The 13,121-nt window shown below is 44.7% G+C and overlaps 2 protein-coding genes across 3 annotated transcripts in view; one reads left to right on the top strand and one right to left on the bottom strand.

Annotated features, from left to right (window-relative positions):
• Positions 1-13,121, bottom strand: part of cadps2 (Ca++-dependent secretion activator 2) — a 633,342-nt gene that overhangs the window by 515,797 nt on the left and 104,424 nt on the right. The window lies entirely within an intron of this gene.
• Positions 1-13,121, top strand: part of LOC126407707 (metabotropic glutamate receptor 8-like) — a 212,319-nt gene that overhangs the window by 177,272 nt on the left and 21,926 nt on the right. The window contains exon 11 of the mRNA XM_050072857.1: positions 248-1,183. Within this exon, the coding sequence (XP_049928814.1) occupies positions 248-1,183 (936 nt within the window). The remainder of the gene's footprint in view (positions 1-247; positions 1,184-13,121) is intronic.

The raw sequence follows: 13,121 nt of genomic DNA, 5'->3' as shown, positions 1-13,121 counted from the left end.
TTCACTTACGTTTTAACAGGTCTGACGCTACTATGCGCCCCGGCTGTATCTAGGCTAACGGCTAACATGCTAACTACTATTTTTATGTCACTAGTCACTTGAAACAAATTTAGGACGATTGGAGACAGGTTGAAATAAACCGAAATTTCCCTTTAAACTACGAAGTGATGATATGATCACTCTGATGCTGCTGAGTTTTTTGTTCAGCTAAAAGTTGACCAGCCTGGTTCCTCCTTCCTCCCCTCAGATGGAGGCCCTGCAGTGGACTGCCGGCGACTCCTCCCTGCCGGCCTCAGTGTGCAGCCTGCCGTGCCGGACCGGCGAGAGGAAGAAGGTGGTGAAGGGCGTCCCGTGTTGCTGGCACTGTGAGCGCTGCGAGGGATACCACTTCCAGGCCAGCGAGTTCACCTGCGAGCTCTGCCCCTACGAGAAGAGACCCGACCAGAACCGCACGAGCTGCCAGCCCATCCCCATCATCAAGCTGGAGTGGCACTCGCCCTGGGCACTGATACCCGTCTTCATCTCCGTCCTGGGCATCATCGCCACTACCTTTGTCATTGTCACCTTTGTCCGCTACAATGACACGCCCATTGTTCGCGCATCAGGACGGGAGATGAGCTATGTGCTGCTGACGGGCATCTTCCTGTGTTACATCATCACTTTCCCCATGATCGCTGCGCCGGATGTGGTCGTCTGCTCCTTCCGCCGCATCTTCCTAGGCCTCGGCATGTGCTTCAGCTACGCCGCACTGCTTACCAAGACCAACCGCATCCACCGCATCTTCGAGCAGGGCAAGAAGGCAGTGACGGCGCCACGCTTCATCTCACCAGCCTCCCAGCTGGTCATCACCTTCTCTCTGATCTCAGTCCAGCTGCTCGGTGTCCTTATCTGGTTCGCCGCCGACCCACCGCACACCTTTGTGGACTATGGTGAGCAGCGCACGCAGGATCCCTGGAACGCTCGCGGCGTCCTCAAGTGTGACATCTCCGACCTGTCGCTCATCTGCTCTCTGGGATACAGCATCCTCTTGATGGTCACATGCACTGTTTACGCCATCAAGACGCGTGGCGTGCCAGAGACCTTCAATGAGGCCAAACCCATTGGATTTACTATGTACACGACCTGCATCATCTGGCTCGCCTTCATCCCCATCTTCTTTGGCACGGCACAGTCAGCGGAGCGGGTGAGTCTGTGCGTCTCTGATAAATAATGTACTGTCATGTTTTATGTAATGTTCAGGCCTCCAGCAGAGTTTATAAATGGAAGCACACACTGTCAGCAGCACACATGCACACACACACACACACACACACACACACACACACACGTACAGTATGTTTTTGTGTGACACTGATGACAGCATATTGAAATCCTGCAGATTGTGATGCTCACAGTGCTGCACAGTCTTTTTCTACCTTTTCTTTCTGGGGGATGTAGTTGTGAAAACTTTGCATCGAATTGTGACTTTTATTTAATTTTTCATTTGTGTTTTGGAAATAATACACGAGGAGGTATCCTGACATGCAGAAATAACAAATAAAGCTGAGGCAGTATCGTTGCTAAGGCTCCATTATGCTTAGATTTTGTAAGCTTTTGTCAGCTTCTCATTTATCTGTGAACAATTGATTTTGAAGTGTAGATTTGATCAGTTGTAGCTTGCTAGTAGCCTGGGAACCAGACAAATCTGCAAGCTCATGATTTTAGATACAGTCACACATAGGGCTGAGTAATATGGCTAAAAAAAATATCTAATAGTATCTCGATATTTTAAGGCTATATCGTGATACATGATATACATTTTGAAATCACCTCCAAAGTACTGTTGACCATGAAAATACACAATTATTAAATTAACTACAATCACAATAAAGCAAATAAAGTAGCTTCTGATGTAATAAAGCTAAATTAACTTATGTTAGGATGAAGTTGGATAATGTATTGTTATAGTTAAATAAATCAAAGCAGAACCACTGGTGCTTTTATTTTGAAGCACCCGGCTCGACTCGCACTGGACGTGTTGATGTTTTTGCTGTGAACTTGAAGCTTCCGGTCAACAGTTGTTGTTAACAGTTAAAGTTAAATTGGTGCCGCTGCGTCTTTAAACGTGAGGATTTATTCACTCACTGTCAGCTGAAATCTCACCAACAGCTCTCCAAATTATATATTTAAAGGATTTGCAAGTCACACTAGTGCTCCATGGTCACAAAATGTGACTGAATAGTCGCGGCCTGGAGCCCTGCAGATGAGAAATGCAACTTGCCTTCTCACGCTATCTTTAATCTTTAAGTTTAAGTTAATTCGCGTCGTTAAATGTGATGATTTTTTTCACTGTAAGCTGGTAAGGTCATATATATATGTATATATATATATATATATATATATATATATTTGCAAGTTGCAGTGGTGCTCCATGGTCATGAGAAACACACCTCCCCGGTATCACTCAGGAGAAATTGATTTGGATGGATGGAGGCGTTTGTGAGTCTTTCTGTGTGTGTGTTTGTGTGTGTGAGAGAGAGAGAGAAAGAGAGAGAGAGAGCAGGAGGACCAAAACACCGAAGTCTCATGCCGTTGGCTGAAAAATGTGTAATACTGTATGCCCTGAAACGGTGATTAATTCTGAGACGGTCCAGTCCAGTCCCAGTCCTGAGGCATTTTGGTCCACTGCCATCGATGATGCTCCTTGGAAATCGAAAATGAACTCACATTTGGCTACATCATTAACATAAGTTTGGTCCAAAACTTTAGCTGACTGGTTTTAAAGCTAGAACCCTTTAAAAGCATCTAAATGTTGAACTTGACAGCTACTTGCTATGTCACATGTCTCTACACGAGAGATACAGAGGTTTTTAGGAGAGGGGGCTGTCTCAAAGCCTCTCATCTGACTGATTGATGATTTATTAGTTTCTGATCACCACAGGCACAGCCCTGCCTGCTCCACAGCCTCTCGACACAAAACTAATTAGAGCAGAATTAAATTTAGCACATTCAGACAACAGTTTTTTGGGTTGAGTTTCCTGTAAGCGAGCTGCCAGATGGAGGATTTTGCTCATTATCGTGTCTGTGGGGAGATCTGGAGGACAGGTGGAGCGATTCACTGTCATTCCCTCTAAACATAGTTTATCAGTCTTTTTTCTGATGCTACTGTTCAGCTACTGAAGATGTGCTGTTTCAGGTTTTAACCAGGAACGCTCTGCACCACTGATAATGACCAGAATTTGGACAAGGCATCTGATTTTCAAGATTGTGTGAGGAAAAGCAGTAGAAGCAACGAGGTGCTTTGAATCTCTGACGGGAGCTGAAGAGATCTGGACAGATGAGGCTTCAGAATCTGCTCAGACTACATCATGTCAAAGTGATTTTCAATTCAACAACTTACTGTTAATATTTATTATATGAAAGCAAAAGGCCTCTGTGGCCGAGGGATCAAGGCACCCACTATGAACTGCAGCGTCTCCTGTTTGAGTCCGCCTGGGAATCTTTGTTGCGTGTTGTTTCATGTCTCTTTCCTCATGTATTCTGTCTCTGTGCTGCCAAAATCTCTAGTAAAGACATAAAAATGTTTATTTAGCCCTAAAGCTTCAGAGTGGGCGGCTCGGTGTGCAAGTTTGATTGACAGCTGAGCCAGCAGCACCACCGCAAGACAACTGGCACTTTTTCTACTGCAGCCAACCTCCTCTGATATGAACTTTTCGGAATCTTGTGAGTCGAGATTCTTTATCGTGTTTCGACATAACAAAGCAGGATGTTTCAGACATGAGTCATTAAAGGAAACCGAGCAGTCCACAAAAATACCTTAACAACTATCAGATGGAATACCATGAAAATTTATGCAGGCATTCACAGATCCCAAAGGACAAAGTCTACTAACTTTGGTGATCCCTTGAATTTTCATATTGTGCCACGATGAGGTTGACTTTTTAGTTTTTAGTTGTTTCTTTTAATCAAGTCATGAACCCGCTGAGGGCTGGGTTCAAAATCACACCGAAAATCAAAGTATAACATTGAAATCACAGGCTGATCCAACTTGTGTGAATTTTATCACATCAACTTATCATGTGACTCAGTAGTGTGTACGGCCCCCTCCTGCCTGTATGACCTCCTGACAACGTCTGAGCATGCTCCTGATGAGTCGGCAGATGGTGTCCTGGGGGATCTCCTCCCAGATCTGGATCAGGGCAGCAGTGAGCTCCTGGACAGTCTGATGCACCGATACATAACGTCCCATACTGTAGGTGCCCAGGTGGATTTAGGTCTGGACATAAGCCGGGTCCTGCACCAGGAGGAACCCAGGGCCCTCTGCACCAGGAGGAACCCAGGGCCCTCTGCACCAGCTTTGGGTCTGACTGTCGCTCTGAGGATTTCATCCTGGTACCTAACAGCAGTCAGGGTACTGTTGGCTCTGACATGGAGGTCTGTGTGACCCTCCAAGGATCTGCCTCCCCAGACCATCACTGACCCACCGCCAAACCCGTCATGTTGGATGATGTCACAGGCAGCAGAACGTTCACCACGGCGTCTCCAGACTCTTTCACGCCTGTCACATGTGCTCAGTGTGAACCTGCTCTCATCTGTGAAGAGAACGGGGCGCCAATGGTGGACCTGCCAGTTCGGGTGTTCTCTGGTGAATGATGGAGCTGCACGGTGCTGGGCTGTGAGCACAGGTCCCACTGGAGGACGTGGGGCCCTCATGCCACCCTCATGGATACTGTTTCTGACAGTGTGGTCAGAAACATGCACACCAGTAGCCTGCTGGAGGTCATGTTGTAGGGCTCTGGCAGTGCTCCTCCTGTTCCTCCTCACACAAAGGAGCAGATAGCGGTCCTGCTGCTGGGTTGATGCCCTTCTACGGCTCTGTCCAGCTCTCCTGGTGTAACAGCTGGTCTCCTGGTGTCTCCTCCATGCTCTTGAGACTGTGCTGGGAGACACAGCAAACCTTCTTGCGATCACATGTATGGATGTGCCATCCTGGAGGAGCTGGACTACTGCTGGTGTCTTGCCTCGGTGTCACATCATCCACAATTTCCTCCCTCTGATGAGAAACTCAGTTTATGTCATCTGAACTACGTCACTTTTAAGATGTTGATATGATTTGTATGAAACATACAAATGTAACATATTTGTGGTTTGCAGAAACATGCAATGCCAACAATTTCCTCTGGTTACTGGTCTCCATGATGACACACATGACCCAGGGACTTCTGATGATAAAGACTGGGGAGAGGAAGAAGGTGGTTGAGAGCCCAAAATTTTAGTAAGTGGACCTTTTAGCTTCAGGTTATTGTGTTACGCAGTCTTAAGAGCAGCTGAGTGTCCGGGTTTCTTCTGATCTGAGGAAGGAAAGAAATGGACAACAGGAGTTTCAGTTTTTAGCTGGAGTTATTGATGCAGCAGATTCAGACTCAACGACATGCTCAGATGAAGATTACATCACCGTCCCAGAGCAGACTGAGGTGTCACATCAAACAGCCGACGGCTTTCCGCCTGAGGCTTCACAGTACTGAAGTCTGCAGGCAGAAGACACCTCTCCTACATCAGATCTCAGGTTTTTACTGAAAACCTGCAGCCAAAAGAAACAGAACACAGTTTACTGAGAACATTTCAACATACAGAGAGTGAAATGTATTTTTCTATAATCACACAGCAGACAGTTTTTGTTCAAAGGGCTCGGAGCGTCCACACCGTTAATTGTGAGGAGAAACACAACAAACACCTCAGGCCTTCTTATTCATTGTTTGTGTCTGTTGAACACCTGCTGCTAAAACTTTCCCGTCCCGCCTGCTGTAAACATGCCAATAATGTGACTTTAAGGGCTCTAGTTTCCCGGCGCAGCGCAGGGTGGAGAACCCCGCGCAGAGCTAGTTTGGAGCAGCGCAACCCGAGGCACGTTCAGTTTGGTAGTTTGGCAGACCGAGGTGCGCTGAGATGGGTGTGGTGGTGCAGCAGGGGGAGGTGTCGACAGATCCAGCTTGGCGCAGTGACAGTTTCGTGCCAAAAGGCTTTGCCGAAGGTGCGCTAAAAGCTCGCCATCTGAAACCAGGTCTACTGTCAACGCAGGGGGAGCGCAGCCGGTGTAAGTCGAAGTTTGGCTGACCAGCGGACAGTGCGCACACGTCACCAAAACCTCACAGGCAGGTTTCCAGAATATCAGGCACATTAACGATGCAATAAATACCCAAAAAACCACTATTCAATGCAACTATCTGCAATCAGCACATAAATGTATCTCTATATCGACTGTCCCGTCACATCTGATGTCAGATCAAAGGGGATTGGCACCGTTTGGCACGTTTGGCACGCGTAATGGAAACCCAACCTGATTTGATTAACACAGCTGCAAACTAATGAGTTCACATCCCTCTCAGCCAACCACAAACAGCCACAGCATCAGATAGGGAGTATATATTCAGCATCTGTCATCTTAGAAAAGTCAAAAGAAAAGAAACAGAGTGAGACTGCGAGAGAGAAAGAGAGAGAGCGCGCGCACGAGAGAAACGCAACATTGATTTACAATTGTGGTGACCTCCTCCCAGGCTACCTTTGCATCATCAGCCCGTGGAGGTCTGCTCGCAGTTCCGTATATTCGGACACTGCGAGCTTGGACCTCCCGGACCAGAACATCAGTTTCCTCCTGGGAGAAGTTTGGCCGTCTGACGACATCAGTTTCCTCCTGGGAGAAGTTTGGCCGTCTGACGCTGCTGCTCTCTTCTGCCATGGTGAATGGAGTAAACTCTCATTACGCCTTCGCGCGGCGCATTTAAGGGCGAGGAGAGGGGCTCATTTGATTGGTGTGATGTGTGTAAAACCCACTCCACGCTTTCGCTCCTCCCTCTTTCCGACTTGCGCAGGTAGGAGGGACGGAGGTGGGAAAGAGGAGTAGCTGCGCCAGGCGCACGGTGTGCCAAATTTGCAAAATCCGCCTGGCCACACCCAGTTGGTGAAGCGCAGGTGCACTGCGCCCCCGCCTCGCCTGGTCTGCCAAACTAGAGCCCCATATATAATCAGACCAGGTAAATCAATTAACACCTGTCCGAGAAGCAGATAGTTAAAATTCAAATCCAAAGGAAATCATCTAACCAGAAACAATTTTTTTGCTTTGATAAAGGACAATTTTAAAACTGAGCATAGCGTTAGTTCAGGCAGGACACGATGTCAAGCTCAGCTCACATCCCAGCTACATCAGCTGATCTCAAACAGTCCAATCAACTGATGGATCAGCTGATTAATGGAAGGGAGTCAGCTGATAGATCACATGATTCCTTTCTATGCAACTAATTGGCAAATCTCATTCAGGGCGCCCTATTTAAACTGCTCTGGCCTGCCTACTGTTGCTGCTTCCTCTGCAAGCTGCTTTGCAACCTGCCTCCACTCCAGCTGCTCCTTTTCATGCTGTGTCTGACTTATCAATGTCATTTCTGTTTGTCATTGATGCTGCTCTGTTCTGTCTTTGCTGCTGCTCTCCCTGCCTCAGGCTTTCCTCGCATGCGAATGGAAAGACGGAGGGGTGTGTTCTCGGTGCTTTAAGGCTTTCCTTGTATGCACGTGGAAGGGCAGGGAGGTTTGCTCTCTCTGCTGTAGGCTTTCTGCTTAGCCTTGAGGAAAGGCAGAAGCCCCAGAACAGAGCCATACCACCAAGTGTAGTACTGCAAATGGAAATTAAGTTTTCTTTGACTAAAGTGTTCCGAACTTAAATATCTTTGTACGGCAGTGATAGCTGAAGATGAAGGTACAACCAGTGGTGCAGTGATAGTTGATGAGGTGGGTGTGCTAAAAAAGTAGATGGGTCAGTTACCACGAAAGTGGGTATACTCCCATATATATTCCAATGGGTTTTTGAATAATAGGTGGGTAAAGTGTAAATGGCCAGAAAAAAGGACGGCATATCTCTTATACATGTGAAACCAATGATCACTCTGCTGATGGAAGGTTGAGACAGACAAAAGTCATCACTGCTGCACTGTTGCATTTTTCCAGTTTTTCAAATATCTTAGTATTGTGATCATTTTATTTCTGGCGTTATAGCGTTATTTTGTTAGCTGGGAAATGAGTGCGTATCCCAAATGAGATCAACCACAAACATTATCCCTGCACAATCTCATCTGTAGCATTTCATTTACTCAATATCATTTTGTGTTTAGAGACCGTTTCTCTGACCTCTTTGTTTTTTCCACCATTTTCTCCGATTAAGAAACTCTTAACTCTTAGTTTTTCACCTTAGGAGCTCTTTTAAGGTCTAAGATGCTTTGTGAATAACTTTTATCTTAAGGACCTAGTCTTAACTTTAAGGGGAAATTCTAAGAATTTTCTTAGAATTTCGTCACTAGGAGCAACTCTTAGCACTAGGATGCTTTGTGAATACGGCCCAGGGTGTTTGACTTACTCCCCTTTCTCAGGGCTTCTCAGCCCACTGAGGCAAATGGCCCCATTTTTTAACCCAAACAACAAAGTTTAGGTTCTGAAATCTTTACTTCCAGGTAGAGCAGGGACTCTAGCTCAGTTTGTTTACCAGCAGAAATCAAAGGTAAGAAAAGACTTGAAGTCATGTTGGAGTTGTTCTCAAAGCTAAATGTCAACAGGAAGGGGCTGCATTCATGGCTGTAAATACACCAGGTCAGAGGTCAGCCTGTTCCATTAGTGAAGGCTCAGAGCTTTTGATCGACTGTGAGTTTGGCCTTTTACAGCCACTGTAACTCTGAATGTTCAGTTTATCCTCCTTTAAAAAAAAACCTGAAGCTGCTGAAACCAGACAACGAGATTGAAGAGAAAAAGATTCAAACACACAACAACGCTGGCAGATTGTTTTTTGTAAATTTAGATGAAATATTCAGATACAGATTACGTGTTAAAAACCAGGTCGGAAAAAAGTCGAATGATGCATTTCAGTCAAAGACAGATGTCGGAATTTTACTCTTGAAATTTTTAACTTCAGACCTCAAAGCATTTCAGGTGCAATATGCCAAACATCAACCCAGTCTCACTCCGAAGTCCTTGATTACCAACCCTTGGTCAGTGACCTCTGACTTTCACCCAGTAATAATGCTTAATAACCTTCTGTTGACTTATTAACTAATAATTAATCATTTCAGCTCTTCTGTCAGGAAGTGTAATTTAGAACAAAAAATCCTACTGTGTGTAAAAATCTTGATTTGTAAAGTTACAAAAAGCTGTCAAATATTGCAGCGAGGTTACAGTTTCCACATCCATGTGTCTACGCACCATTTTTGTGACTTTGCAGACTGTGTGCAATCACGCCGACTGCACATGCTTTGATCTCTGTTTCCAAACTCCAGTCCCAATGTCGGCAGTAGTAGGACGGTAATCTAGCTCCCAGCCCTCCTCTTACTTTTGGGGGCTGTCGCAGACCCTCAGCTGTATTACGAATAGAATCACACGTGCGTCTGTGTGACTTTAGCTGTCCGTGAACACTGAATGCAGGAAGTGCGTCTGAGCCTTAAAAAGTAGAACATTTCCCTCTCAGATGTGGTGGAGTGGAAGCAGAAGATAGGGCGGCAGTAGCTCAGTCACTGGGACTTGGGTTCGTCCAGATCAAATATGGAGCATGGACTGGTAGTTGGAGAGGTGCCAGTTCACCTCCTGGGCACTGCTGAGGTGCTCTTGAGCAAGGCACTGAACCCCAAACTGCTCAGGGCACTCATCCATGGGCGGCCCACTCACTCTGACATCTCTCCATTTAATACATGTATCGGTCCTGTCTGTGCATGTGTATGAATGAAAAAACAGAATGAAAAAATTGAATTTCCCCTCAGGGATTAATAAAGTATATCTTCTTCTTCTTCTTCTTCTTCTTCTAGAAAGTGGCATTAAAAGAAAATGCTGAAGTAAAAGTAGGTTAAATTTGTACTTGAGTAAATGTACTTAGTTACATTCCACCGCTGCCTCTCCATGAGGCCTTTTTATGTCCATCGTCTCGCACTGACAGCCTGCCGACTGTAACACGTCTTGGAGAAAAAACTTCTACAAACTTTCCTGGTAGTTTTCCAAAGTTTTTCGACTCTGTTGATTTATTCAGAAACGTTTTTGCTTTCCTCTCAGCATCCAGGACTCTCCGTCTCTCTGCCAGGCTCCAGATTTATTTCACTGTTTCTTTTTTTCATCCATCAACAGAAAAGTTGAACTCCATCATGCTGTATATTCACTTTGGAAGAAATATAATTTCCGGGAGTTTCATCATCATTTCTCTGACATATTGTGCCTGTTAAGGTGAAGGTGGAGGTTAAAAAAATGGCATCATTTTGTCAACATGGTCTCAGGTTACTGCTCTCTCTTCTCAACTGTTCTGATTTTCTGCATCGCTCTAAAGAGAAGAGGAAAGTTTACAGACGGATGTCAAGCTACAGACCAAACTATAAAAAAAAAGTAATCACAGTTTCTGAGGGAGGAACTGAAGATTGATGTTGAGTCGAGCACTTCCTCTCTTGGATCATATCAGGCACAAAAAAACTGAGATTTAGTGATACCAGGCCCGGAGCGCTCTCAGGCACGGGGTCTCCCTCATTCCATATTCATACCCCTTCACTGATTGAGACCTTTATTATTATAAAAGCATTTTGTGATCACCATGGATACGATCATTTCTCTTGGTTTGTCCCCTCTCCACAACATATGAACTGCTTAATGGACCAGCCAGTGATGGACAGTAACTAATACCCCAAATGACTTTTCAGGTGATTTCACTGTTGCAGACAAATTTCCAATGTTGGAATAAAATCATTAGAGTTTTACTGCAATTGGTGGATGCTCCCATGACCCCGATCATTTGGTGTAAGGTGGTCATAAAACTCTGTCCGAGCTGTCTGAGGTCAGTCTTTTTTTCTTTTTTTTGTCTTGACATTTCGAGAAAATCACACGTTTAATATTATCGTAGATTTTTAGTTTTGGCTCAAGCACCAAACTGCAAACCGGGTTGGCGGATAGCATAGAGGGGACTCCAAGCAGTGTTGGGCTTGTTACTCTGAAAATGTATGTCGAAGCATCCTTGAGCAAGATACTGAACCCCAAATTGCTCCTGATGATGCTTCCACAGGTGTGTGTGTGTTAAAAACTGAAAAAAAGGGCACCTTGTATGGTAGCCTCGGCCACCAGTGTATGGACGTGTGTGTGAATGGGTGAATGTGACTCGTGGTGTAAAAAGCACTTTGAGTGGTCGGATGACTAGTTGCTATACAAATGTAGGTCCATTTACCATCTATGTACCTGCAGCTTGTCGTCTTTCCTCCCGACAAAATCAAAGTAATGGGAATATTTCCAGCTGCTAAGGTAAACGTTTCCATCTTGAAAATTAGCTTGTTGCTTTGTGACGTTCCTGGGCAGTGCGACAATTACTAAAATAAGTCTGCAGATGTGATGCTTTATTTCAAGTCAGTAGTGATGTGATAACAAAAGTAACGTTGTGATGAGTTGTTTGGTTTTGTGGTAACTGTAATATTACACTACTCCTTACTGGAAAAAGTAATATTATTGCTGTAACACGTTACTGCCCGACACTGGTAATGACTTGTGAAATTGGACATCCGTTTTGCTGATGATATTTGTCAATTTTTTGCCTGAGTAAAAATACAGAAGTTTTATTTCCAAGCTTTCAGTTTCCTTTAAAAACAACATCAGAGGCAGGGTGGTGTAAATATGACCACATATTTCTGCTTATCGCTCAGTTGCAATAATGAAGCTGATATTTCAGTTCTGTTTAAATACAGTTTGCAGTATATCTGCTAATGAAAAATGCTTCTTTAAAAAATGGGAGGTCCCAGTCATTTACTTGTTTTACTTTTACCCATAGGAGCCTACGTTTGACACTTTGTTTCTTCTACATAAAAGCTCTGCATTGGTCCTTCACCACTGGGGCGGGCACGTGGCTGCACCTTCTCTCTCCTGAGAGAAGTTTTGTTTTTTTGCATTAGTCACCTCTTCCTCTCTCTTAGTTTATTGTTAATATTTTTCAATGTTCTCATAAGGTCCAGGAGAAAAGTGGGTGATGATGGTACGATCATCAAACTGGTGAGCCGATGCAACAGGACACGTTAACGATTCAGTCTGCTTCAAACAAACAAATCCATCCAGTGTGTTTCTACCTGCTCTGGATGAGATGACTGAGATGTTCAAACCTCGTCCTCCCTTCACACCTCCGTACACCTGTCCAAACACAGCCTACAGTCGGACACAGACGCTCCTGTTTCCACCAAGGTGTTGGGCAACAACAACGAAAAAAAGTCACCTTCATGAGTTTTGTAACAAATGCTTTTCTGCCCCTTTTTTCCTTTGGGAGTGCTCACTGAGATCACTTTGATTGATTGTTTCATGTTGTGTAGAAAAAATGCAGAATCTCAAACAGCAGAAAATCAGCATCTTGAGCAACAAGTGCATTCAGGTGTGCAGTTGCAGCAGCATGTCGGGCAGCTGATCCATCAGTTGACTGGTCTGTTTGAGATCAGCTGATGTAGCTGGGATGTGACGCCAGCGATAGCTGTATTATGTTTTTAGGGTTGTCTGTATGTATTCCCACTCTCGTGAATGCAATATCTCAAGAACGTCTTGAGAAAATTTCTTCATATTTGATGCAAACATTCACTTCAACTCAGTGATGAACTGATTACATTTTGGTGGTCAAAGAACAACTGTGACATCATATTGTTCTACTCAAAACACTTTTCTGGCCATTATTCAACGTCATATCTCAGGAAAAGAAGAGGTTTCATTTGGTCAGATATTTAACTGGTGACACTATTATTTGGTGTCCACCTTGAAACTGTGCTGATTGTATAGATCTTCTGTGTGTGAAGCATCCATGTTTTCACTGACATGGATGTAAACTGTCAGAGAAACTGGACTGGTGCACGGAAGCAAACAGCAGCTGGGCGGTAATTCTAGTTTTAATAAGAGCACCAGAGCCAAATTAGTTTAGTTTAGTAGTTTATGTAACAGGTGCCACGCACAGTGTAAGTGTTGAGCTGGAGTTGAGCTATATAGCCAAATTGCATCTGCAGTCCCTCGGCAGGAAAATATTAAAAGACTAGTCCATAGCCATTGGTAGCTTTGTCACCTTCTACCTATGCCAATCCTCAATGCCTATGTGCAGTTTCACATAGATTGACCACGTCAGTGAG

The sequence above is a fragment of the Epinephelus moara genome, chromosome 20 (genome assembly GCF_006386435.1).
Source record: "Epinephelus moara isolate mb chromosome 20, YSFRI_EMoa_1.0, whole genome shotgun sequence".
NCBI lineage: Eukaryota > Metazoa > Chordata > Actinopteri > Perciformes > Serranidae > Epinephelus > Epinephelus moara.
This window is presented reverse-complemented; position numbering and strand designations above follow the sequence as displayed.